The sequence below is a fragment of the Panthera tigris genome, chromosome E2 (genome assembly GCF_018350195.1).
Source record: "Panthera tigris isolate Pti1 chromosome E2, P.tigris_Pti1_mat1.1, whole genome shotgun sequence".
NCBI classification, from domain to species: Eukaryota; Metazoa; Chordata; class Mammalia; order Carnivora; family Felidae; genus Panthera; species Panthera tigris.
Genome location: NC_056674.1, coordinates 46,939,365 through 46,965,337, shown reverse-complemented (window position 1 = coordinate 46,965,337; position 25,973 = coordinate 46,939,365). Strand labels below are relative to the sequence as shown.

General features: G+C 41.8%; 2 protein-coding genes across 5 annotated transcripts; one reads left to right on the top strand and one right to left on the bottom strand.

Moving 5' to 3' along the window:
- The first annotated feature begins 11,011 nt into the window (after nucleotides 1-11,011).
- Nucleotides 11,012-15,394, top strand: LOC102954606 (haptoglobin). The gene is made up of 5 exons (XM_007074937.3): nucleotides 11,012-11,113; nucleotides 12,265-12,344; nucleotides 12,652-12,753; nucleotides 13,494-13,568; nucleotides 14,481-15,394. Exons 1-5 carry the CDS (start codon nucleotides 11,109-11,111, stop codon nucleotides 15,257-15,259), a joined length of 1,041 nt encoding a protein of 346 aa, XP_007074999.1. The 5' UTR covers nucleotides 11,012-11,108; the 3' UTR covers nucleotides 15,260-15,394.
- Nucleotides 15,395-18,475: 3,081 nt separating this feature from the next.
- TXNL4B (thioredoxin like 4B) lies at nucleotides 18,476-25,848 on the bottom strand. Of its 4 annotated transcripts, none has more exons than XM_042970568.1 (5): nucleotides 25,666-25,848; nucleotides 23,453-23,728; nucleotides 22,543-22,711; nucleotides 20,933-21,084; nucleotides 18,476-19,168 (listed from the first exon to the last, which is right to left on the bottom strand). In XM_042970568.1, exons 3-5 carry the CDS (start codon nucleotides 22,672-22,674, stop codon nucleotides 19,003-19,005), a joined length of 450 nt encoding a protein of 149 aa, XP_042826502.1. In that variant the 5' UTR covers nucleotides 22,675-22,711; nucleotides 23,453-23,728; nucleotides 25,666-25,848; the 3' UTR covers nucleotides 18,476-19,002. The 4 variants fall into 4 exon arrangements, with proteins under 4 accessions (XP_042826502.1, XP_042826501.1, XP_007074998.1 ...); XM_042970567.1 differs by lacking the exon at nucleotides 25,666-25,848 and adding an exon at nucleotides 25,468-25,655; XM_007074936.3 differs by lacking the exon at nucleotides 23,453-23,728.
- Between the last annotated feature and the right edge of the window lie 125 nt (nucleotides 25,849-25,973).

The following is a 25,973-nucleotide window of genomic DNA, read 5'->3' as shown; positions in this document are numbered from 1 at the left end:
TTAGTGAGTGTGAGTAGGGGACAGTGGCAGAGAGGGGGGAGAGAGAGAGAGAGAGAGAGAGAGAGAGAGAGAGAGAGAAAATCCCAAGCAGGCTCCATGTTCAGTGCACAGTATGATGTGCGGTTTGATCCCACAACTCTGGGATCATGTCCTGAGCCAAAATCAAGAGTTGGACGCTTAAACAACAGAGCCACACAGGCACCCTTAAATTTCCTGATTTATTCTTGATATGACCCTGTTGTGGGAGATGTGCCAAGACCTGTCAGTGCTCCAAGGGGAGGTATTTCACTTAGCACCTGGTTTCAGGTTGATTGGAAGCCAGACTCTGAGGAGCAGCTTTTAAAATATGCATATATACACAGTCCTGTGGGGTTGCAATTGTAATGCCTGCTGTCCTTCAGACCAGGAGATCTGGAGGTGTCCCCTGTGTGACAACTCCAAAAATCAGGGTTCCAGATGAGTGTATAAGCTCCTTTCTGGGAAGTCTTGTTGAGCTGTAGGAAGGCCACGGGGGTATGGAATGATGATATCTCCCTGTTTACATTCCCTGGGAGTGCCTCCTTAGCCTCTAGGTTTGTGGAAAGGCTGAAGCTCCAGGCTAAGGAAATAGGTTTTTTCACAGGAAGACTGGGAGTTGTAGCCTGTCAAGAACTGTCTGATTGTTACGGTCATATCGAGCTCTGGAACAGCCCTCTTGGCTACCAAGGCTAGGCAATCAAGAGGTGTCCCCGTGTGGGCTGAGTGTGCCTGCGAGCTTTGGCAAGACTGCTGGAGAGTGTTGGGGGTGAGGCACCCTAGCACCGTCTAAGAGGCAGCAGGAACATGTCTTAACTCTTCTCACCTATGAGTTTTAGCAAAGCAGCAGGATAGTGCCTTGTCTGTGCACATGCTGGCTTCAGGCTGAAAGCAGGAGAATGCCATCGCCTCTTGCACTTGCCAGCCCTGGCCACGGGGCAGGGAAGTGTTGCAACCACCTGTGTTTGCAGACTTTAGCTATGGAGTGGGAGAACTCTGTGACTAGTCAGGGAGTGGGGGAGTGCTGCAATCATTGTGCTCTCTGACCTCAGTAAATGTCATGACCCCCTGGCCCTGACCATCCCAGCAAGTTGGCAGGAGAGTGCTATCTCTGAGCTCACCTGCCTGCGCTAGCAGGCCATGTGGAAAGAGTGCAACAATGGTGTCCTCCAGCACCTCCATCTCCAGAGAGCATCTCAACTGTGCTCTGGCCCTCTAGCTGATGTCACCAATCAGCATATATTTCCCTCACATATGGTCTAGGTGCTTTTCAAACTGCTGTTTTATGCTGGGTCTTGGGGTGAGAAAGACCATATGTGAGCCCTCCAAGAGGGGAATCTCAGTTTCCTATACCACTTTAGGACCTCCAGATGTCAGCCCCACTGTTTTTCCAAGTTAGACATTCTGGAGCTTGTCCTTCTGTTACAGATACTAGAGGTTGGGGTGCCTGATATGGAGCACCAACCTCTTGCTCCTCTGAGAGAAGCATCTGCCTGGTGAGATCCCTCCTTATTGTGTTCCCGGGCTGGGGGTGGGTTTTTTTTGGTGAGAGTGTGTCTCTGACTCTCTTATCCATCTTGATGTGGTTCTTTAATCCTTTCTTTTGCAGAGCAGTTTCACTTAGTTTTCAGATATTTTTCAGAGGGAAATTATCCATATGCAACTGTAGATTTGCTATGTCTGTGGGAGGACAGGAGTTCAGGATCTTCCTGTGCCACCTTCTTGGACTCTTCCCCCAACCCCATTTATAATCTTCCCGTAAGATAACCACAGGCCTATATGACTTCATTGGAAAATTCCCCCAAACAATTAAGAAAAATATTATCAATCTTACACAAACTCTTTCATGTAATAGAAAAATAGGGAACACTCTTCATATTTCATTAAGAGATCAACATAAACTTAATATTAAATCCTGATAAGGATATTGCCAGAAAGGAAATTTATAGATTGGTATTTCTTATTTCTTATGAACTCAGATGGAAAAATCCTAAAAAATAATCAATAAATCAAATACAGCAATATATAAAAATTATATTACATCATGAGAAATTGAAGTTTATTCCAGAAGTGAAGGTTGGTTTAACATTTAAAAATTGAGCAATATAATTCACCACATTAACAAAATAAATAATCTTATTAATAAAGAAAAATATTTGACACTTTATGTTAAAAAAAACTCAACAAACTAGGAATAAAAAGGAACTTCCTTAATCTGATAAATGATATCTACAAAAAGAAACAACAAACACAACAAACAAAACAAAAAAGCCTAGAGCTAACATAATACTTAGGAGTGAAATTCTGAATGCTTTTTGTCTCCCTGAGTTTGGGAATAGACAAGGATGCTCATTTCCCACTTATGTCTAACATTGTAGCAAAAACCCTAGTTAGTGCAATAAGGTGAGAAAAATAAATAAAAGATACAAAGATTAGAAAAGAAGAGGTAAAAAAGTCATTATTTGCAGATGACATGATTGTGTACCTAAAAAAATTAAATCAAGGAAACTATTAGATTTAATTAGTGAATTTACAACTTTGCTGGATATAACATCAATATACTAAAATCATGCATACTTTCCTACCTTCACTATAAACAATTAGCAAATTAAATGAAAATATCACTTATAGTAGCCATAAAAATTGCATACTTAGGAGTAAATCTAATAAAAGGGGCGCACGAGATGTATCCTAAAATGTACAAGGCACTGAAATTAAAGACAAGTTAAATAAATGAGGGGATATACCATGTTTAGGGATTGGAAGACTCAATATTGTCAAGACGTCAATTCTCCCCAAATTGACCTAGAAATCTGATGCAATCCCAATCAAAATCCCAGCAGGACATTTTCAAATCAATAAGTAAAAGACATTTCATAAAGAAGATATCTAAATGGACCAATAATAATATAAAAAGTGCTCTATAGGGTTGCCTGGTTGGCTCAGTCTGTTGAGCATCCAACTTTTGGTTTTGGTTCAGGTCGTGATCCCAGGGTCATGGGATTGAGCCCTCTGTTGGGCTCTGCCCCGAGTGTGGAGCCTGCTTAAGATTCTCTTTCTCCCTGCTTCTGCCTCCCTCCCTCTCTTGCACTGTCTCTCTCTAAAAAAAAAAAAAAAAAAAAAAGCAGCACTATATATCATTCAATGTCTGTGAGATGCAAATGAAAGCCATCATTATAATTTGCTGTGTATGTGTCAGAATGGCTAAAATTGAAGTGTATTGGCAACGATACGGAGCAACTGGAATCTGAGCAACTGGAATATTACAGGTGGGAGTGTATAGTGGAGAATTGTTTGGCAGCATCTACTAAAGCTAAACACCACTGGGGCACCTGGGTAGCTCAGTGGGTTAAGCGTCCAGTTTTTTATTTTAGCTCACGTCATGACCTAAGGGTTTGTGAGATTGAGCCCTGTGTTGGGCTTTGTGCTGACAGGTTGGAGCCTACTTGGGATTCTCTCTCTCCCCCTCTCTCTCTGCCCCTTCCCTGCTCATGTTATAAACAAACAAACAAACTTAAAAAAAATAAATCTAAACACTGCCTACCCTATGACACAGCAAGATATTTATTCAAGAAAAATGAGCACATGTATTCACCAAAAGACATGTGCAAGCAAGTTCATAGTAGCTTTATTTATAATAGCCCAAACTGGAATAAATTCAAACACCCATAAACAGAGAATGGATAAACCAACTGTGGTTTATCCATACAATGGAATACTTCTCAGGAATAAAAAAGAAGCAAACTAATGTGACAATATGGATGATTCTTTCAGACATATGATGGGCAAAAGAAGCCAGAAACAAGTGACTACTATTTGATTCTATTTATATGAAGTTCAAGATCAGGCAAAACTCTCATGACAGAAGTCAGAATACTGGTTACTTTTTGAGGGTTGGGTGTTCATTGCAAGGAACTCAACATAGTCTTCTGGGTGCTAGAAATATTTTATATCTTGACCTAATGTTTTAAGATTTGATGTTTGTCTAAGATTTGATGTTTTTAGTAAATGACGCTAGATCAATTGTATACCCATATGGAATAAAATTAGCCTGGCCTCCTACCTTACTTCCCTGAATTTATGTAAGGTATTTATAACAGACAATTTAGAATCATAAAGTCCCAACAATGAAGGAATACTTAAAGTATACATGACACGTCTTTAAGTTAGGATTATGATGTGGCATTGAAAGTGTTTTAAAGAGTTTGCTACATAGAAAATGCCTGTAATATTGGGTAAAAAAGGCAGACCACAAAAATTATATATAGATATAGATATAGATATAGATATAGATATAGATATAGATATAAGGAATTATCAACACGATGTAAAAGAATGTACAGAGAAAAGCCTGGAAGAAAATGACACTAAAGTGTTAATAGTGGTTATTGGTTGTCTTGGAGTGCAAAATAATGGGAAGACTTTTTTCTTATTTTTATTTTTCTGTAGCTTGCAAAATTTCAAGACTTCAATAATGGTAGAACTTTTAAAAAATAATTTTTTCCTTCCAAAACCAAAACTCTACCCTTCAAGTTTCTCTGCCAACTGCTGTCCTGCTTTATTAATTTTTTAAGCTTTTCTGCTTTCTGTTCTCACCACAAAATGTGTTCCCTACATCCTGTGGCTGGCTACTCTCAGCTGTCACCTCCTCATCTTGTCCCATCCTAATTCCAAGTCAGAAGGCCTTTGGGCTGGATATTATTTTTTTCTTTCTTCTTTTAAAAAATTTTTTTCTTAACATTTATTTATTTCTGAGAGAGAGAGACAGAGCATGAGTGGGGGAGGGACAGAGAGAGAGAGGCAGACACAGAATCTGAAGCAGGCTCCATGGTCTGAGCTGTCAGCACAGAGCTCGATGCAGGCCTTGAACTCAAGAACTGTGAGATCATGACCTGAGCTGAATTTGGATGCTTAACTGACTGAGCCACCCAGGCGCCCTGGGCTGGATACTCTTAATTGTCAAGTTAATAAAGGATGCCAAAGGCAGAGAGCCTGTGAACTCTCCCTTGTCGGTTATAATAGAGCTCAGGTTTTGTTTACAGGCAAATGCAAATTTTTTTTTTTTTTTGAGAAAAAAAGCTTTATTTTCAAAGTCACAAGTAGTCTTCATTTTAATTTTTTTTTATTAACTTGTTTTTTTATATTTTTGCATTTACATCCAAATTAGTTAGCATATAGTGCAACAATGATTTCAGGAGTAGATTCCTTAGTGCCCCTCACCCATTTAGCCCATCCCCCCTCCCACAACCCCTCCAGTAACCCTCAGTTTGTTCTCCATATTTATGAGTCTCTTCTGTTTTGTCCCCCTCCCTGTTTTTATATTATTTTTGTTTCCCTTCCCTTATGTTCATCTGTTTTGTCTCTTAAAGTCCTCAGATGAGTAAAGTCATATGATTTTTGTCTTTCTCTAATTTCACTTAGCATAATACCCTCCAGTTCCATCCACATAACTGCAAATGGCAAGATTTCATTCTTTTGGTTGCTGAGGAATACTCCATTGTATATATATACCACATCTTCTTTATCCATTCATCCATCAATGGACATTTGGGCTCTTTCCATACTTTGGCTATTGTGGATAGTGCTGCTATAAACATGGGGGTGCATGTGTCCCTTTGAAACAGCACACCTGTATCCCATGGATAAATGCCTAGTAGTACAATTTCTGGGTCGTAGGGTAGCTCTATTTTTAATTTTTGAGGAACCTCCACACTGTTTTCCAGAGTGGTCGCACCAGCTTGCATTCCCACAAATGCAAATTTTCATGCATCTAGTGGGTAAGCATTTATTCGAATTACAGTGGTGGTGAGAAATGTCTCATTTTAGATATTCTAGGAGGGGCATTTGCAGCCCAAAGAGAAAACTTCCACCTCCGCTTCACAGGATCACAGAGCAGCGCAGTCATGTTGCAGCATGTATACACAGTAGGAGAAGTTGTGGCCGTTTATAATGCAGATTCTCAGACTCTGCTCAGACTGGATCAATTCTCTGCAAGGAGGGGCCTGGGCTTTGCCTCTTAATGTCTGTCTGGTGATTCTCCCCCACCCTCCTTCACTTTTTAAATGTTATTTGATACCAACATACGTATTGAAAAATTATTTATTTATTCATTCTTGTTCTATTCTATTTCTTAGAGAAAGAGTGTGAGTGGGGGAGACAGGCAGAGGGAGAGAGCCCAAAGCTGGGTTGTTAACAATAATTTATTTATATTTACATATGTGATTTTCTCTTATGCCTTCCTCCTGGCTCCCTATGAGAAGTAACATTTTACATTTTGTGTTTTCCATTCTTTTAAAATATTTAAAAATACAGTTTTTTCTTCGTGGCATCTAGGCCTATAAGACATATTGTTTAGTTCTGCTTGTTTTAAAAAAATTTTTTTGTCCTCAAGAGAAAGAAGTTTATTATTTTTTATGAATTTTTTGTGATAAAGTATATATAACAAATTTTCTGGTAACAGTTCTAAAGTGTACAATTCAATGGCATTAATTACATTTGCAATGTTGTGTAATCATCACTACCATTTCCAAAAATTTTCATCACTCCAAACAGAAACTCTGTACCCATTAAGCAATAATACTCCTCTGTCCCCTCCCCTAGGCTTTGGTAACCTCTACTTTGTGTCTATGAATTTGCCTTTTCTAGATATTTCATAGAAGTAGAATCATACGATATTTGTCTTTTTGTGTCCGGTTTCTTTCACTTAGCATAATATTTTCAAAGCTTATTCATGTTGTAGCATGTGCCAGAACTTTTTATAGATGAACAGTAGTCTATTGTACATATATGCCACGTTTTGTTTATCCATTCATTTGTTGAAGGACACTTGGATTGTTTCTACCTTTTGGTTATTGTGAATAATGCTGTCAGGAACATTGATGTACAAGAATCTTTTAGAGACCCTATTTTCAATTATGTTGGCTATATACCTAGAAGTAGAACTGCTGGGTCATATAACAATTCTATGTTTAGCTTTTTGAGGAACCATCATAGTGTTATCCACAGAGACTACACCATTTTATATTCCCTACAGCAGTATATGGCAGTTCCGACTTATTCACACCCTTGCCAACCTTTATTATGTATGTATATATGTGTGCATATATATGTATATGCACATATATATATACACACATAGATATATGTATTATATAATTTCAAACATATATTTTGAAAATATGTATATTTTAATATATTTATTTTATTTTGTTATTTTGAGAGTGATAGAGAGCGCGCACACGTGCAAACAGGGAAGTGGCAGAGAGACAGGGAAAGAGAAGAGAATCCCAAGCAGAGTCCATGCTGTCAGCCCAGGGTCTGACATGGGGCTTGATCCCATGAACTTGAGATCATGACCTGAGCCAACATCAAGAGTTGGATGCTCAACTGACTGAGCCACTCAGGGGCCCAACATATATTTGATTGTAGCCATCCTAGTAGGTATGAGTGCCATCCTGTGTGTGTGTGTGTGTTTTTATATCAAAGTTTTAAAATAATCTCTACACCTCATGTGGGATTTGAACTCATGACTCTGAGATTGAGAGTGGCATGCTCTTCCGACTGAGCCAGCCAGGTGCCTTGGCATCCTGTGGTTTTGACTTGCACTTCTGTAATGATATTTCCAGTGATGGTGAGCATCTTATCATGTGCTTATGTGCTTATTGGTCATTTGTGTATTTTCTTTTAAAAAAATGTTGGTTCCAATCATTTGCCCATTTTAAAAAGTAATATTTATTTATTTATTTATGTATTTATGTATTTATGTATTTATTTAAAAATGTACATCCAAGTTAGCATATAGTGCAACAATGATTTCAGGAGTAGATTCCAGTGATTGATCACCTATGTGTAACACTCAGTGCTCATCCCAACAAATGTCTTCCTTAATGCCCGTTACCCATTTAGCCCATCCCTCCTCCCACAACCCCTCCAGCAACCCTCTGTTTGTTCTCTATGTTTAAGAGTCTCTTATGTTTTGTCTCCCTCCCTGTTTCTATATTAATATTTAAAAACATTTTTTTAATGTTTATTTATTTTTGAGACAGAGAGAGACAGAGCATGAACAGGGGAGGGTCAGAGAGAGAGGAAGACACAGAATCTGAAGCAGGCTCCAGGCTCTGAGCTGTCAGGACAGAGCCCGATGCAGGGCTCAAACTCACAGAGCGTGAGATCGTGACCTGAGCCAAAGTCAGAAGCTCAACCGAGCCACCCAGGCGCCCCTCTATATTATTTTTGATTCCCTTCCCTTATGTTCATCTGTTTTGTACCTTAAACACCTCATATGAATGAAGCCATATATTTGTCTTTCTCTAATTTCACTTAGCATAATACCCTCTAGTTCCATCCATGTAGTTGCAAATGGCAAGATTTCATTCTTTTTGATTGCCGAGTAATACTCCATTGTGTATACACATACACACACACACACACACACACACACACACACACACACACACACAGACACACATCTTCTTTATCCATTCATCCGTCAATGGCATTTGCCTATGTTTTCATTGGATTGTGTTTTTGTTGTTTTTGTAGAATATCTGGATGTTAAATCCTTGTCAGAGATATGATTTATAAATATTTCCTCCCACTCATAGATTGTCTTTCCTCTTTCTTGATATTGTCTTTTGATGCACAAAAGTTTTAAATTTATCTATTTTTTGTTTTTGCTTGTGATTTGGATCAAAGAATCTTTTTCCAAGTATGTTTGTTTTTGAGCTCTCTAAAAGTGTTATCATTCTTTTTCTTTAAATATATTTTTTTAAATGTTTATTTATTTTTGAGAGAGCGTGAGCAGGGGAGGGGGAGAGAGAGAGATGGAGACACAGAATCTGAGGCAGGCTCCAGGCTCTGGGCTGTTAGCACATAGCCCAATGTGGGGCTCGAACCCACAGACTGAGATCATGACCTGAGCTGAAGTTGGATGCTTAACGGACTGAGCCACTCAGGTGCCCCAAAGTGGTATCATTCTTAACGTAATCTCCTGAAACTTGCCACTTTCTTTCAAACTTATGGTTTTCCATGTTTTTTCATTGTCTGTTCACTCTCACAGCTGTGTAATACAGATTGTCCCTGACTGAAGATGGTTCAACTTAACGAGTTTTTTCTTTCCTCCTTTTTTAAAAAAGTATAGTTGACGTACACTATTCTATTAGTTTTAGATACATAATGATTCAACATTTGTATATAGCATGAAATGCTCATCATGGTAAGTGTAGTTACCATCTGTCACCACACAAAGTTATTCCAATATTATCGAGTATATTCCCTATGCTGTACATAACATCCTTATGACTTAATTTATTTTATAAGTGGAAGTTCATATCTCTTAATCCCATCACCTGGCTCACCTAGCTCCTCACCCCCGACTTCTGATTTTTTGACTTTATGATGGTGTGAAAGCAACATGCATTCAGTAGAAACTGTACTTTGAATTTTGATCTTTGCCGGTGCTAGTCATATGCAGGATGATAGTCTCTTGTGATGCTCGGCAGTTTCCAGTCAGCTACACGATCATGAGGGTAAACAATCAATACACTTAATGACCATTCTTTACCCACATAACCACTTTGTTTTTCATTTTCACTACAGTATTCAATAAATTACATGAGATATTCAACGCTTTATTATAAAGGAGACTTTGAGTGAGATGATTTTGCCCAACTTAGGCCAATGGGATTGTTCTGGGCACATTTAAGGTAGGCCAGGCTAAATTTTGATGCTTGGTAGGTCAGGTGTATTAAATGAATTTGTGTCTTACAATATTTTCAACTTAAGATGGTTTATCAGGATGCAGCCCTATCACAAGGCGTGGAAGATCTGTATTCCATTATATGAATATACCACATTATTTAGCCATCCCCCTATTAAAAGTATTTTGAGTACAGTTGACACACAATGTTACATTAGTTTCAGGTGGACAACATAGTGATTCAACATCTCTGTATGTTATGCTGTGCTCACCACGAGTGTAGCTACTACCATCGGTCACCTTCCAACACTATTACAATATGATTAATTGTATTCCCTGTATCTTTTATTCCCATGACCTATTCTTTCCAGAACCGGAAGCTGTATCTCCCTCTCCCCTTCACCCATTTTGTCCATCCTCTCAATCCCTTCCCTCTGGCAGCCATCACTTTGTTCTCAGTATTTATAGGTCTAATTCTGCTTTTTGCTCGTTTGCACCCATTCCCTACTGATGGACACCTATGCTGTTTCCAGTGATCTTGCTGTTACATCAGTGCCACCACCAATATCTCAAAGTGATTCTTTTGTACATTATAACTTAAGAACCACTGATCTTTTTTTTTTTTTAATGAACAAAGCAGTATTTTATTGAGTTCAATTGAGTAGGACTTGGAATAAAGAGTGCAGACATTTGACTGAAGCATACTGATTTTCCTCACCTGCTGTCTATATTAATTACTGGATTACAATACCATGAGAACTACTGCCATTGAGCATGGTTTGCAGCAGCCTACAGTACAGCTTTAACCATTTTGTGTGATTTCTTGCAAAGAACTATCAGAGAAGACAATAAATACATTTTACTGATTTCAGGTTGGAGAAGTTTTAAGCAATAGGGAGATGTCAACACAGGGTGGGGAAGATGATTGTGAAAAGGAAATGCTTTCTTTAGAGCCCTGTCTCAGCCAGGTTGCGGGAACATCTATAAGGCGTTTGAAATAATGCAAAGAAGTGTTTTTTTTTTTTTTTTCCCTCAGTGCTGAAAACTCTCCAAAACAAAGAGACACAGATTGATGTTTCCTCCCCCACTCCTACACAGTGACTGATTTCGGGAAACACTTGGGCAGCTACAGGGGGTCATGGCGTGGCCAGGCTTCTTTGGGGTTTGTAAAGAAACACCAGGGGCAACTCAAGCGTGAAGCAAGAGCTCAGCTCTTAACAGGCATATTGTTTGTGGCTCTGTTACTGGAAAATGCAGTGACCTTAACAAGGTCAAAGTTGTGTAGACACAGCAATTACGAAACCCAGAAGGGGGTGGAGTGAGATACCAGAGGCATAAAAGCATCAGCAGGTAGCTCCCACAGCACTGCTCTTCCATCCGGCAGGACAAACCAAAGATGAGGTGAGTCCATGGTTCTGCCACTTCCCTCCTTCCCTTGCTCATGTCATCTTTCTCTGTGCACATCTTGTACCCACGGGACAGCTCAGGTATGGGGGAAACCAAAGGAGAGATGGAAATCAAGAACAAAGAAATAGGGCCACTGGGCTAAACTATAGCAAATTAAGGGGTTTAGTTTAGCGTGCTAAATCTTCTGCTTTTCTGTGTCCATGAGAATGTGACTTACTCTAAACAATATCTTTTTCCTCGAGGTTACAAAATTTTCATCTTTACAGGGGATGCCAGAGGCTCCCATAGTAGGCTTTCTGGTATTTAAGATATGTTTATTAGCAGATTTTTTTTTGTTTGTTTTAAAAAATGTGTAAGACCAATAGTAACACATTTGAGTGACCCAATTAAGGCACTGAGATTTTATCAAAGCAAAAAAAAAACCCAAAAAAAACCAAAAAACCAAACCTTTTTTAAAGGTTGAAATAACAAGACTACATACTTAACTAAGCAATCTCTGTACAGTTGGCTTCTGTCAGCGAAACGATTACCTGGTAGTGTCGCCTATGCGTCAATGCCCATGTCTACGGTCATGCTTTCAGGAAGCCCGTTATCTTCCTGGTGACCTTTTGGTGTTTTGGGGTTTCCTAAAGGCAAATCATCATAAAATAATAGGAAAACCATAAATTCTGTATATTTAAAACATCTACTTATGGAAAAAATTAAAAAGTCTAGGGAATAGCATAAGAAATCCCTACCTTTCCATTTTCAAGTTACCCACACTTTATTAGCTATTATCCTGTAGCCCAGCGCCTTTGGTGTCGGAGGCTCTTTTTTTTTTTTTTTTTTTTCAGGAGAGCTCATTTATTATTAGCAACTTAATGTTTCCTCAATGCTGCCAGAAATTGAGGCCCACATGCCTATGTACCTTCCTATCTTGGTGGTTCCTCTCTGAGGCTCATGTAGAATTCCCAGCAGCACGGACCACACTGGAACCCGAGTGGACTGTGTATATGGGTGCTGGCAGGAGGCAACTTCTTGGTTCTAACACTTCCATGTACCTTCTTCTCTGGCTGGCTAATGGGAGGTGTGTGTGTGTGTGTGTGTGTGTGTGTGTGTGAAGCAAGGAGACCAGTTGTGCACCCCTTCTTGTCCTGTCTCTGCAGAGCCCTGGGAGCTGTCGTTGCCCTCCTGTTCTGGGGGCAGCTTTTCGCAGTGGACACTGGCAATGCCACGGATAACACAGGTAGGTCTTTGGGTTTGGGTGGGAGCTGGATGTCCCAGCACTGCTAGGTCTCATTGACCTTATCACATCTACACCCTCTCTTTGGGAAGAGCCACTTCCTCCTTCTCATCTTAACCTCTGGTATTTCAGTCCCGTGAAGAACACTGGAGAGCCATCCAGAGAAAAGGGGGGATGGCCTTCCCTTTGGCTTCCATTTGAGGTGGAGGGCAGTTGATACGCAGAACAGCTTCTTCTCAACTCTTTTCATGGGTCTCTGGGATGAGTTTCTGAACATGAACCCCCTCTTCCTATTGCATTTCCTTTGCAGAGGTCAGCCTTCCAAAGCCCCCAGAGATTGAGAATGGCTATGCAGAGCACTTTGTTCGTTACCAGTGTAAGCCCCTCTATAAACTGCGCACCGAAGGAGACGGTAAGACCTGGACCATGTCCCTGCACCCTCCTCCATCCCGGCCTTTCCATGATGAGTAGGGCCAAGGGTGATGGGCCAGAAAACTTACATGTTCTCCTTGGAACCAGAAGAGGTAGATTCTAATAGCGATTTTGTCACCAGTAGCTGTGGCCTTTTGGGCAAATTAACTTTAGCTCCAAGTTTTCTCCTTTGTTAAGGGGAGGTGATAACATGTAGCCTACTCATCTCAGAGTGAGATCTACATCTCCAAAAGGAGATGTGGTAAAAAAAAAAAAAAACAACCAAGGGTGGTGCCAGTGATGACAAGGGGTGGTCCTTACTAGTGAGTACTGTGTTCCCAGCACTGTTTTAAGTTCTTGATGTATATCTGCTCACTTAGTTCTTACAAAACCCTCTGAAGAGATACTGTTACTCTCATTTTCCTTATGAGGACACTGAGGTACAGACAGGCTGAATAACTTGCTCAAGTTCAGGTAGCCTGTAAGATGAACAGGCAGAATTTGAACCCTGGTTCCTACTCTGTACTGTGTCTCCATGACAACAAATCTGTCCTGCTGGGCTTTGCTGCCCGCCCCCCCCCCCCCCCACCACTTGGCTTCTAGTACACTGCTCTTCCCTTCCTCCCTCCCTCCCTTCCCCTTCCTTCTCCTCTCTTTCTCTGATTCTCTTTAAACACCTCCTCTCCTCATGCTGGGTCCAGATTCAGTGTCTTTTAACTCTTTTCTATCCTTTTGCTTCAGGAGAGTATACATTAAACAGTGAGAAGCACTGGACAAACAAGGCCATTGGAGAGAAACTTCCCGAATGTGAAGCAGGTAGGAAGCCAGGGGCCCTGGGAAGCTGACCAAAGGTAGGTGTTGAGAGTCTAGTGTGTGGGCAGGCACATCCTTCCTGAGTGGCTTCCTCTGAGCATCACAGGGCCAAGATGAGGGACCTGGGAGAACCCAAAATGGTCAGGCCGATAAGTGAGCATTTGGGTGATGGCTCTCCAAAAAAGTACACTAAGGATCTCCTTCATTTGGGTCTTTGGGGTATTGACTGAATCCACTGTCCACATTGCCCCCAGAGAATCAGAAGGCCCTGTGTGTACAGAGAGGCCGCCTAGGCAGCCCAGGGTCAAGTGTACAGCCAGCTCCAGGAAGAACTAGTCATGGGAGGACAGAACAAAAAGAAATCCATGGAAGTATGAGGCAGCAGGTTGGAGACGGGTTAGGACTTCTAGTTCCGGTTATTAGGAAAAGCTACTGCTCCTTCCCTTTCCCTCCTGGGACGGGAGGATTCTGTCTGCCTTCTTCTATGACTAGTGGTGTAGAATTGCTAAGCTGCCTTCTACCTAAAATCTGAGTTCCAGCCAATGCTGCAACAGATGGCTCTTTATTTAGGGAGAATGAATTTTTATAGCTTCTCACCCTCACAATGACTTTTAGGGAAAGTCTCAGCATTGAGATTTGAAAATCTCAGCACTACTTGTTTTTTTTCATGAGTTAGAAAAGCAGGAAATAGAACTGTGCCCTACTGATGTAAACAACTTTATAAAAAAGAGCCACTTTAAACTGTCAACAATGGAAATGGGGGGAGCAGGTGGTAAGGCAAGGAGTGTAAATATTCCTAGCTGTGCAGAAATTAACACAACAGTTTAGACAGCAGCAATTGCCAATGCTTTGCCCCTCTTTCCTACACTGGGAGACTGACATTTCTGCTCCTGACTTTCTTGCTTTCCTTGACAGTGTGCGGAAAGCCCAAGAACCCGGTGGATCAGGTGCAGCGGATCATGGGTGGATCAGTGGATGCCAAAGGCAGCTTTCCCTGGCAGGCTAAGATGGTCTCCCACCATAATCTCACCTCGGGGGCCACACTGATCAGTGAACAGTGGCTGTTGACCACGGCTAAAAATCTCTTCCTGGGCCATAACGATGATGCAAAAGCAAAAGACATTGCCCCAACTTTAAAACTCTATGTGGGGAAAAATCAGCCTGTGGAGATTGAGAAGGTGGTTCTCCACCCTAACTACTCCAATGTAGACATCGGGCTCATCAAACTCAAACAGAAGGTGCCCATTGATGAGAGAGTAATGCCCATCTGTCTACCTTCAAAAGATTATGCAGAAGTGGGGCGTGTGGGCTATGTGTCTGGATGGGGGCGAAATACCAACTTTAATTTCACTGAGCTACTGAAGTACGTCATGCTGCCTGTGGCTGATCAAGAGAATTGTGTGAAGCACTACGAAGGCAGCACAGTGCCCGAGAAGAAGTCACCGAAGAGTCCTGTAGGGGTGCAGCCCATACTGAATGAGCACACCTTCTGTGCTGGCTTGTCTAAGTTTCAGGAAGATACTTGCTACGGTGATGCTGGCAGTGCGTTTGCCGTTCACGACGAGGACGACAACACCTGGTATGCAGCTGGAATCCTGAGCTTTGATAAGAGCTGTAGGGTTGCTGAGTATGGCGTGTACGTGAAAGTGCCCTCCATCCTGGCCTGGATTCAGGAAACCACAGCTGGCAACTAATGCTGTCTGGCTGGGAGCCCTAGCCTGACAGCAAGACTTTACTCTGGAAGAGAGGAAACTAGATGGGAAGAGAGGGGATAAAATGGGGTGTGAAGCAGTGCTGAGTCAATCAATAAAGGGATTTCTTTTGAGTCATTTCTGTGCTATTTTTAGCCTCAGGCCTTTTTTATTCTCTCATTTATGGTACAGCAGCAGCTAAGTGGTATAGAGTCTACTAGGAGTGTGGAAGAAAACACCCCAAGCCAACTCAAAATCTGTAAGACGAAACAAACTTTCCCACCCTGGGGATCATACTCATTGACTGAGTGCCTACCAAACAGCAGGCCTCAGAAAGGTCACTGTTACCCTGGTTTCACAGACAAGAAAACAGACTTGGAGAAGTTAAGTGATTTGTTTAAGGCCATACAGCTATTAGATAGTGAGGCTGAATTCACTTTGAACCCAGGTCCGTCTGGATATGAACTTCAGCTCTCTACACTGCATCCTCTTCTTTGAAGTGTGTTAGGGGAAAGAGTGCGGGCTGATGAGGAAGAGGCTAGCTCAACGTGGGATGAAAACAAGGGTTTTGGCACAGGCAGTATTTTATTATTTGTGCTCCAACACACCAGCCTTCAGAAAACAAAGTAAGACGGGGTAAAGGCAGGACTTCTGGACTTGGTGAGTCCAGATCATAGTGTGGCCACATGTTTGCCAAGTGCCTTCAGTTCCCTGCCATCGGTCCCTGGTTTCCTTCCAGAGGGGCTTAAAACAGCTGGTCCCTAACATCCCTATGAGCATTCTGGAACTTGGTAAAAAGAGTTACAAGTCTCTTCCTCAATAGGGTATGCTTTTCCCAGTCGGAAGAAACCTATCCTTTACTGGGAGCCAAATGCAAGCCACCTGAGTCTTCCCTTTCACAAAGACAGGGTCTTGCTATTAAGGGTCTCCCAGAAGAAAGGTTTCAGAACCCCTGTAAACAGAAGGCTCTTCTTCTAACTTCTTCTATTCCTTCCTGCTGTTTAAGCCTTCAGTACACTGACCTTTCATTAATGTACCTTTGTGTCCTATGAAAATATGGCCTCTCCTTCTCATGGCATAAAATGCTGATGTCAGTATTCTCGCACCAGGGTCTGCCCTTCACTGTGAAGTTGTCCTCAGGTGTACTCTCTAGATCCATCCACACTTTTCAACAGGTTAGAGCTAGTAGAGACCAATGAAGACCTTACAACTATATTCTAAAAGCTGGGAGAGAATAGCCAGAAACTGAAGAATTATACACACACATAAACAAAATATCTCTCAATACAGTTCTTTTTCGGTTGGTATAGCTTTAGCACTAAATTTTCTTGAAGAAAAAATACTCCACTTGTCTTGAAGAACTATCTGATTGCACTTAAGTGGCTTCTGGCCACTGTCCCGAAGGAAAACAGTAAGAGAAAACTTTCAGCATTTTCTCAATTCACTTATCATTTCCAGCTTCCTCCCCAGCAGCTCCTCCTGCCCTCCTGGTCTACCCCTTGGATTTTAGTGACACTGAACTCCGCGTGGCTCTCTGAACATGTTCTGCTGTCTCCAGCATCTGGGCTTCTTCCTCCTGGCACCCTCTCCTGAATGCCTCTCCCTTTCCACACAAGTATGTCCTACCCTCCTTTGAGGTTTGGGCATTGTCTCCACTACAAAGCCTTCTACCATTCAGGAGTCACTTGTATTTCTGTAGCATGGAGCACAGGGCAGGGCATTTGGTATGAACTCAATCAATACTTGTGGAATGGAAAGTAACTAACATAGGAACAAAAACAATAAAAAAAAAGGGGTGCCTGGGTGGCTCAGTCGGTTAAGCGTCCGACTTGAGCTCAGGTCACGATCTCACAGTCTGTGAGTTCGAGCCCCGCGTTGGGCTCTGCGCTGACAGCTCAGAGCCTGGAGCCTGCTTCAGATTCTGTGTCTCCCTCTCTCTCTGACCCTCCCCCGTTCATGTTCTGTCTCTGTCTCAAAAATAAATAAAAACATTAAAAAAAAATTAAAAATCAGGACTTCAGAGAAACATTCCCTAAAGACCTCAGGAAGAAAGAAGATATGACAATTTTATGCATGCAAGTTCTAAGTTTTTGTTGGTATCTGAGCACCTACCACACGTCAAATACTGTGTGACTGAAGTTGTGACAGAAAATCCAACTAACAGTGACAGGCAATGAAGACATTTTATTCTTTCTGGAGGGAGGCAGGTATAGAGTTCACTAAGCAGCTCGATAGCATCATCAGGGACACAGGTTTTTATTGTTCTTCTCCACACATTCACGTTTCATCCAGGGGCTGGTCCTAATGGTCCTGGGATGGTTGCTACGGTTCCATGTCTTATCCCTGGGGCAGCTCTCTCCTGTCGTCAGCAAAGGATGCAAAAACCCACAGTGGCCTTCCTTCTATGCCACGTCAATGAGAACCAGGATGGGTGGTCATCTCTTTTTGCAGAAAAGGCTTGTAAAGGAAGTGCCCAGTGAGGGGAGAATGAACTTGCAGAGACAGTGTTGGTCTGCACAGAGCTGGGACGTCAGCGTCTGGCAAGCAAATCCACGTCTGGCCCACTGCCCTCCGGATCTGCATCTATTCTTTTGTTCTACAAAGTCAGTATCCAGAGGCCCAGCGAGGTTTTGAGAGAAGCAGGGACTTGTCAAGTGGTGGCAGGTTATGCCAGGGCTGCTGGCAGGGCAAGAATTCTTCATAAAGTTATTAAAATGGGCAAATACCACAAAGATGTTATTTCTAACGATTCTGACATCTCTTTCCGGTCTTGAGTCCTTGAAGTAAAATCCTCTGCTTCAGAAAGCGGCAGAACTTGGACTTCTGGGAGAAATCTGCTGCTACTTACTAATTTGTTTAGCTCAAATTGGGTGCTGGATGGTAAAGGTTCAGCGTCCCATTTCTTGGGCAATTTAATAACAAAAGCTAGTCAAATGAGCAAACTGGGATACTGTTTTAAAAGTTCAAGCCAGATGGGGCACCTGGGTGGCTAGGTCGGTTAAGCATCCAACTTTGGCTCAGGTCATGATTTCACAGTTTGTGAGTTCGAGCCCTGCGTTGGGCTCTGGGCTGACAGCTCAGAGCCGGGAGGCTGCTTCAGATTGTGTCTCCTTCCGTCTCTGCCACTCCCCAGCTTGTAATCTCTCTCTCAAAAAATAAAAATAAATAAATAAAAGTTTAAACCAGAAAGTTTCCAAAATAAGACATTTTCTCACTATCTGTAGAGAAATATTTATTCCAAGAGAAACTGAGATAACAGGGACTGGAGACAGGAGAGCATGAGATAAATACATGAGCAGAGAAACGGGGGAGGGGGAGGGTGTGTGTGTGGGTACATTTAGGGTAAAAAAATAAGTACTTCTGCTCTTACGGGAAATGATTTTCTATTTTACTTGTATATCAAAGTCAACATAAATATACTAGCCAATGTTTAGAAGGATTTTGTATCATCTTAAGGAATAAAGAGAAGCACAATAAAAATTAAAAAAAAATCACGCTTGGGAAATTGACCCCGGTGGTCTTGACTGCTCTGGGGTTTGCAGGGAATAGACATTTAAGCATCTCTGCCCATTGCAGTGCCAGCGTGGTCTTCTACTTGAGGGTGGGGTATTTTCTACCCAAGTCAGCACTCTTCTCTGCTGGGATGCTGAACACATGTCCGAAGGACTCCAGGAAAACGGCACAGCTGGGTTCAGGTACTGTTTCAAGACGTGCTTTTTTCTTCAACTTTGATAGTCATGAATGCTTTAAATGTCTTGATAGAGAAGGTCATATTTGGGAATATTCTTGGGATCAATAGGACTTTGGACAATAAGCTTTCCCCTCATTGCTCCTCTATAAATTACTTCAACCAAATCTATGAAGTCTTGCTTGGTTTTGAAACTTCCCACAAACTTAGTGTGATCGGGAGACCTAGAGAGCACGGGAGAAAAACAACCACGCTCAGAACTTTTAGCGATTTCTCACTGCAGACCTTCAGGATAAATAAAATGAAGCACAGTTCTGATACTTTCTGTTCCTGAGGGAGACTTCAGACATAAAGCCCAACATTGATTTCTCCGTTTGTGAGTACAGGGCCCATTTGATACAGGATTAAACGCAGAGCCGTGGGCCACTGGGAGGGCATGTGAGCCCTACCAGGTGAAGAGCCTTCCCTTCAAAATCTACCTCAATTTCTTCTCAGTTCCTTATCAAGCAGAATTCCCTGAGCGTTGGGATGGGCATAGTTGGTTGCCACTGCTGTTGGCCTTTCCGTGCAGAACCCGTTAACTGGTCACCGTCTCTGAGTTCCCCTCACTTATACTTTTGAGTGGGGGGTACAGAATCGTTTTTTTTTTTCCCTATTTCAAACATCGGTTATGTTTATTACAGAAATTTTTTAGAAAAAAACATTACCAGTGAGGTCAAAGGCCGCATTTTGGTACATATTGTTCCAAAGCGTGTGTGCGTGTGTGTACACACGTGTGTTTCTTTTTTCAAAATCATGGTAATTATATCACGCAAACTATTTTGTAATGTTCCAACTAACATAAAACCTATCTCTTTCAAAGTCATTAAACTTGTGTTTACAACATCATATGAAACTGACATCTAGTGTCCTTCTGTGAACATCTAGTTTCTTTCCAAGTATTTTGCTTTCTAAATAATGGTGGGATGAATATTTAGGCAGCCAATTTTGCCCACTTTCATGATTATTTCCCTTTAGATAAATTCTTGGAAATGCAATTGCTAAGTTAAAATTTTTACATATTTAAATTGGCAAATAGTGTCATAAATCACATTTTAAAAAGACTGCACCAGGGGGGTGCCTGGGTGGCTCAGTCGGTTAAAAGTCCCAGGTCATGATCTCATGGTTGTGAGCCCTGTGAGGGGCTCCACACTGGGCATGGAGCCTGCTTAAGATTCTCTCTCTCCCCCTCCCTCTGCCCCTCCCTACCTTGCGCATGCTCTCAAAAAAAAAAAAAAAAAAAAGATTGCATCAAATTAACTTCTATCACCTGTATCCTAGGAGAATAAACAGCTTTAAAATAAAACAGGTAATGGTTAATGCACTTTCAAGTAGATAATGACAAAACAGATACACAGATCTAAACAAGCAGACACCTGAACCACATTGAGAAGTGTTAAGAATTATGGACACACTGAAAATACATGTTGAGTGCTAGGATGCTGACTGGATACAACGGAAGGTGTTAAAGATTCCATGGTGCTTATTCTTGACAGAATTGAAGAATGACATCAGAATTCTCTGAGTGGCAGAAGATAGGACACTTGGCCAGAGAGAAACATGTCTCAGTTTGCCGGAAGGAACACTTCTTTCATAAATGCAGCCTACCAGTCCCAAAAGTTTAAGAACAATGACACATTTTGTTTTAAATGAAATTCCTAAGAAACTTTTAAAAAAGCTGTTCTATATTCTCTACACCAAAGGATAGTTAGTGCTGCACAAACTGTTCAATTGTTTCCTACTTACGTAGGAGGTTAACATTTGCCAATCATACTGGATACGCTGTCATTTTTGTGCCAAAGTTTCACATGACCAAGGAGTGGGTCACCTGAGGACACAGCACCAACGCAGGGCTCACAGAGCCACCCTCATAGGCAGGTGAGTTACTGGAACTGCTTGGTTGAAAGAACCCCTCACAGCTGCAATGACTTCAGTTCAATCTAACTTACCCATAATCCACTTTCATGTGCTGCCCATTGAAGAAGAACACAGTAGATGGAATATAACTGATGTCAAAATAGTGCGTGTAAACGGGAGTTTGGTCCACATCTACCAGATATATAGCAGCCATTTTACTCAGGTCAGAAGACGTCTTAGAAAGCTGCAAATAGAGACATGTAGGTTACAATGAGAGAGGCAGCTAAATCTCCCCTGAGTTCCACATTAGACACAATGTAACCTTATCATTCAGACAGGGCCCTGGGTAAACTGTGTGAATACATTTCTCTCTCTTTTTTTTTAAATTGATTTTTGGTTGTAAAAAACTTTTATAAACTTCTTATAGATTTATGAAATCCATGTTCGCTTAAACAAAAACAACTCAGAAATATACATGGCAGACACTGAAATTCCCCCCAATCTCCTGCCTTCCAATCCCCCCTTAAATGATAATCATAATAAAAACAGTGAAGGCTTGTCTGGCGGTTATTACACGTTAAGTGTCCAAAGTGCTTTATGCTTATTAACTCATTTGATCCTTACAACATTCATATGAGGTTATTATAGTCCCCATTTCTTGGATGAGGAAACTGGGTAATCTGCCCCTGGTCACACAACTTTAAGCAGTACAGCTGGGATTTGAACTTGGGCAGCTTGGCTTCAGTCTATACTCTTGGCCTTTGATATTCCCTTCCCTCTATGGCTGAGGGTATAATCCTCTGGCCCATTCCTCCCTCAGATTAACACATCAGCATTCATATTTAATCACAGAAATAAAGATTCTTATACTGGATCCACACTGTGTGTGGCAGCAATAGAAATGGTGCGAAGAGGTGTTAGTTCTGGGATCAGTCTCTCTCTATAACAGAGACAAGAATAACCACACTTTGTCCCATACTCCCCTCCCTACTCATCAGAGTATGAAGACGTGTTATGAAATCAGATTACCATCAGGCACACACTGGAGGCACCACACTGGAAAAGCTTATTTGCAGGCAGAGAAAAAGAAGTTCGAACCCCAGCTCTGCAAGTCACCTGACGTCCCTGGCATTCATCTCCCTGTGTGGGAGTAGTTACAGTGATGGTAATTATTCCACTGTTGTGAGCACAGAGTAAATAAGTGTTTCTGGTCCTCTAGTGCTCTGTTGGTGAAACTGAACTTGGATGGCTACTGGTGGGGAGGGACGTCTAGGACAGATTCAGCAGGATCACGGGTTTGGGGGCTTAGCTCAGGGCAGGCATATGACCAGCTACTAGTGAAAGCGTGCCAGCAAATGAAAAGCAGTATCTCCAGGCCCGGCCACTGCCTTTCATGCACTTTGTAGATGTTGAAGTGAGAACATACAGATTTTTAATAAAAACCATTTATTTAAAAAATTCACGGGGCGCCTGGGTGGCGCAGTCGGTTGAGCGTCCGACTTCAGCCAGGTCACGATCTCGCGGTCTGTGAGTTCGAGCCCCGCGTCAGGCTCTGGGCTGATGGCTCGGAGCCTGGAGCCTGTTTCCGATTCTGTGTCTCCCTCTCTCTCTGCCCCTCCCCCGTTCATGCTCTGTCTCTCTCTGTCCCAAAAATAAATAAAAAACGTTGAAAAAAAAAAATTAAAAAAAAAAATTCACTTACAATATCATCTAGCTGCAGACAGACTGGATCCTCATCTCTCCCAAATCGGAGAACCAATACCTTCTCTGCAGTACTTTTTATTGCTTGGTCTACTTCTTTTTTGCTAGTTAGCTTGGGCAACAGGAAGCTCATCTTGCCATAATCCAAATATTTATCCTTACTGTCAGTCCTGAAATACAGTTGCAATATTTAAAGACAGATTAAGTGCATGAGTCCTAATTAAAAAAAAAAAAAAATTTGTAGTAGTTAATACACATATATTTTATTCTCAGAGGAAAGAAATAGTTTGATACAACATAGTATCACAACAGTAAAAAAAAAACCCAACACACTAAATGCACAAACTGCTGGCAAGTCCACCAGCTTGAAAAGAAACATAAATACAAAAAGGCGTACTGTGGGGGCACCTGGGTGGCTCAGTTGGTTGAGCGTCCGACTTCAGCTCGGGTCATGATCTCACAGTCTGTGAGTTCGAGCCCCGCGTCGGGCTCTGTGCTGACAGCTCACAGCCCAGGGCCTGTTTCAGATTCTGTGCCTCCCTCTCTCTCTGACCCTCCCCCATTCATGCTGTGTCTCTCTCTGTCTCAAAAATAAATAAACGTTAAAAAAAAAAATTTCAAAAAGGCGTACTGTGAAAAATCTCCCTCCCTCTCTCTGCCCTCAACTGGCCCTGTTAGTACTGGCCTGTTTCTCCCCACACAGCAGGTAGCTACTTTCATTAATTTCTCATGTATCTTCCAGTTTTGTTATGCATTTACAAAAACATACAAATGTGCATTCCTATGTTTTTTCCCTCTTTTACCCCAAAGACAGGCTATTCTATCTGCCAGGGTTCTAGCAGGAGAAAGATAACATTCTCAAATTTGGTAATTTCGAAAGATTTTCATTAAGGCAGGGTACAGGCACACACCAGGTACAGTGCTGTACTTGGGCTAGTAAGAGCAGGGCGCTGTTCCCACCCTGAGGCCTGAAGGAGCTACAGCAGGGAGTAGTTAGCACAAGTGTGTGGTGGGGAACGCTGGGTGGAGAAGGCTGTCGTATAGGAGGTCAGCCTGCAGTTAAGGGATGCAGCCACTCTTCTCCGTCTGTCTGATCTCCTCCTAATGTGCCCACTGGGTGACTCACACTGGAACCAGAGGGCAGGGGAGATGCAGAAGGCATCCAAGTCTCGTGGTCCTGGAGCAGTCTAGAGAAGGAAAGAGTGCATCTGGAGAGGCAAATGACAGATGTCCGGCACACATACTTTACCCACTCTTCTTCACTTTGCGCTTTTTTACTTAGCATGCATAGACCTTCCCATATCTATACACACGTTGTCACAGAGACATACTATTTCACACACGCACCACACTTTTAAAACCGTCTTTTACTGATTAAGTATTATCATGAGTCTTGGCTTAAAGATTCTTGGTGCATATGTTATTAGATGCACCCCCCACCCCCACATGACAAACAGATGGATTAAGAGTGTGTGTGAAAACCACAAAATAAACAAATCATAAAATACTCAGATAAAAGGGACCTAATCCAATTCCCTCATTTTATAGACTTGTTTGCTTATAGTTTTGGTTCTAGCTACAGCATGGACTAGAATCAAAGCCACCAAATTTCTTTCCTTCTAAAGTTTTTTATTTTATTTTAGAGGGAGAGAGAGAATCTTAAGCAAGCTCCACACTCAGCACGGAGCCCATCATGGGGCTCGATCCCACGACTCTGGGATCATGACCTGAGCCGAAATCAAGAGATGGATGCTTAACTGCCTGAGCCATGCAGGTGCCCCCAAGCCACCAAATTTCTACTGCAGTGTTCCTTCTGCTATAATAAGCTCCTGTTCTCATGGTTGAGAAACTCTATTTTTGAGTCCATCCAGAAGAACTCCACCGAGGTACTTGATATTTTATATTTGGCCCCCAAGTTGGCTAATGCTATGAAAAGGGAGGATTTCTTTATGTGTGTGTGTGTGTGACAAGTCACATTTTAAGACAAGAGTTAATAAAAATGTATATAGGAAATGAAATTGTTCCTGTAATAAGTCATACTTTAAACAGGCAAGCTGATTGCTAGGAAGGACTTCCTCAAATGTCAGTAGCGGAAAAAATTACTGATAAAAGGGAAAGTCAAAGTGAGGATGGATCTATCCCACCCTAGAATTCAAACAGCAACTCCAGTTCTGATAAAGAGGAGGAAAACTAAAGCCACACCTAAGAAAATGTCCATAGCAAGGGATACCAACAGAGACTTCACAAAAGAGGTACAAATAGGCAAAAATATTTGGAAAGTTAAGCTTTACTAGTAAACAAAGAAAAGCAAATGGAAGATTATTTAACAAAGCCATTAAGTTGGTAAAGATGAAACAATATTGCAAGAGTGTGAATAAAGGGCCACACATTCTTACTTGCTGCTGGAATGCAGAGAAGCAAAAACTTTTCCAGAAAGAAAACAATTTGAGCAACAACTCCATTTCTGAGAATTAACTTGACACGTCCACAATGATTTATCACATTCTTAAGGTGAAAAACTGCAAACAACTTAAATAGCCCAAAATAGGAGATTGGAAAAAAATGATAGTACAGTCCTGGAACATACTATTACACAGCTGCTAAATACTGTTACAGATGAACATTTCACATACTGAAAAGTTCTCATGATAAATAAGTTACAAAACAGTATATAAAGTGTGATCCCACTGCTGTACAAAACCCAATACAAATGTATACATTTACATAGAAATAACTGGAAATAAATATCCCAAAACACATAGTGGTTATCTCTGTCAGTGAACAGACAGGTGACTTTTATTTACATCGGAGTGAGAGTCTTCTTCCAAACTATTCGATATATATACATACTTAATATATATATGCTTAATGATGCCTGTGGTTGGGCTGCTCCTGGCCCACAAGTGCTAGGGCAAACGACACCTACTTTCTTTGTACAAGTCACCTCCTTCTCTTCCACTTGACTGTTCGCAACCCCGACCGCTTCTCCGAAATGTCGGCACACAGGCGGTTCCCGTCTTCTACACCAAAAGCAGCAACCCTAACTCAAAGTAACCCAGGGGCTGCTGCCTCCCAACTCTGGCGGAACCACTTATAAAACCGGAAACGGAAAAAGAATACTCACTTGCAAGTAGATAAACTTGCGGTCCTTCCCCTCAATAGTCCCAACAAGCCCACGAGATTATTCGTTACTCTAGTCACCGCCCACTTTGCCCGTCTTTGACAGGAAGCCGAGCGTCACTTCCGCCCTTATTAAACATGACCGACCTCCTTCCCTTTCTTCTTAGAGCCGAGGCGGGGCCTCGCCTTTCAGGCTAACTATGATTGGTCGCGATGAGCCTCGGAAATGTCTCTGACGAGGGTTCCAGAGGAGGATACTCTAGCGTTGAGGGCTTGGTTGCTTTCTATACCACACTTGGCGCCAGGAACTGG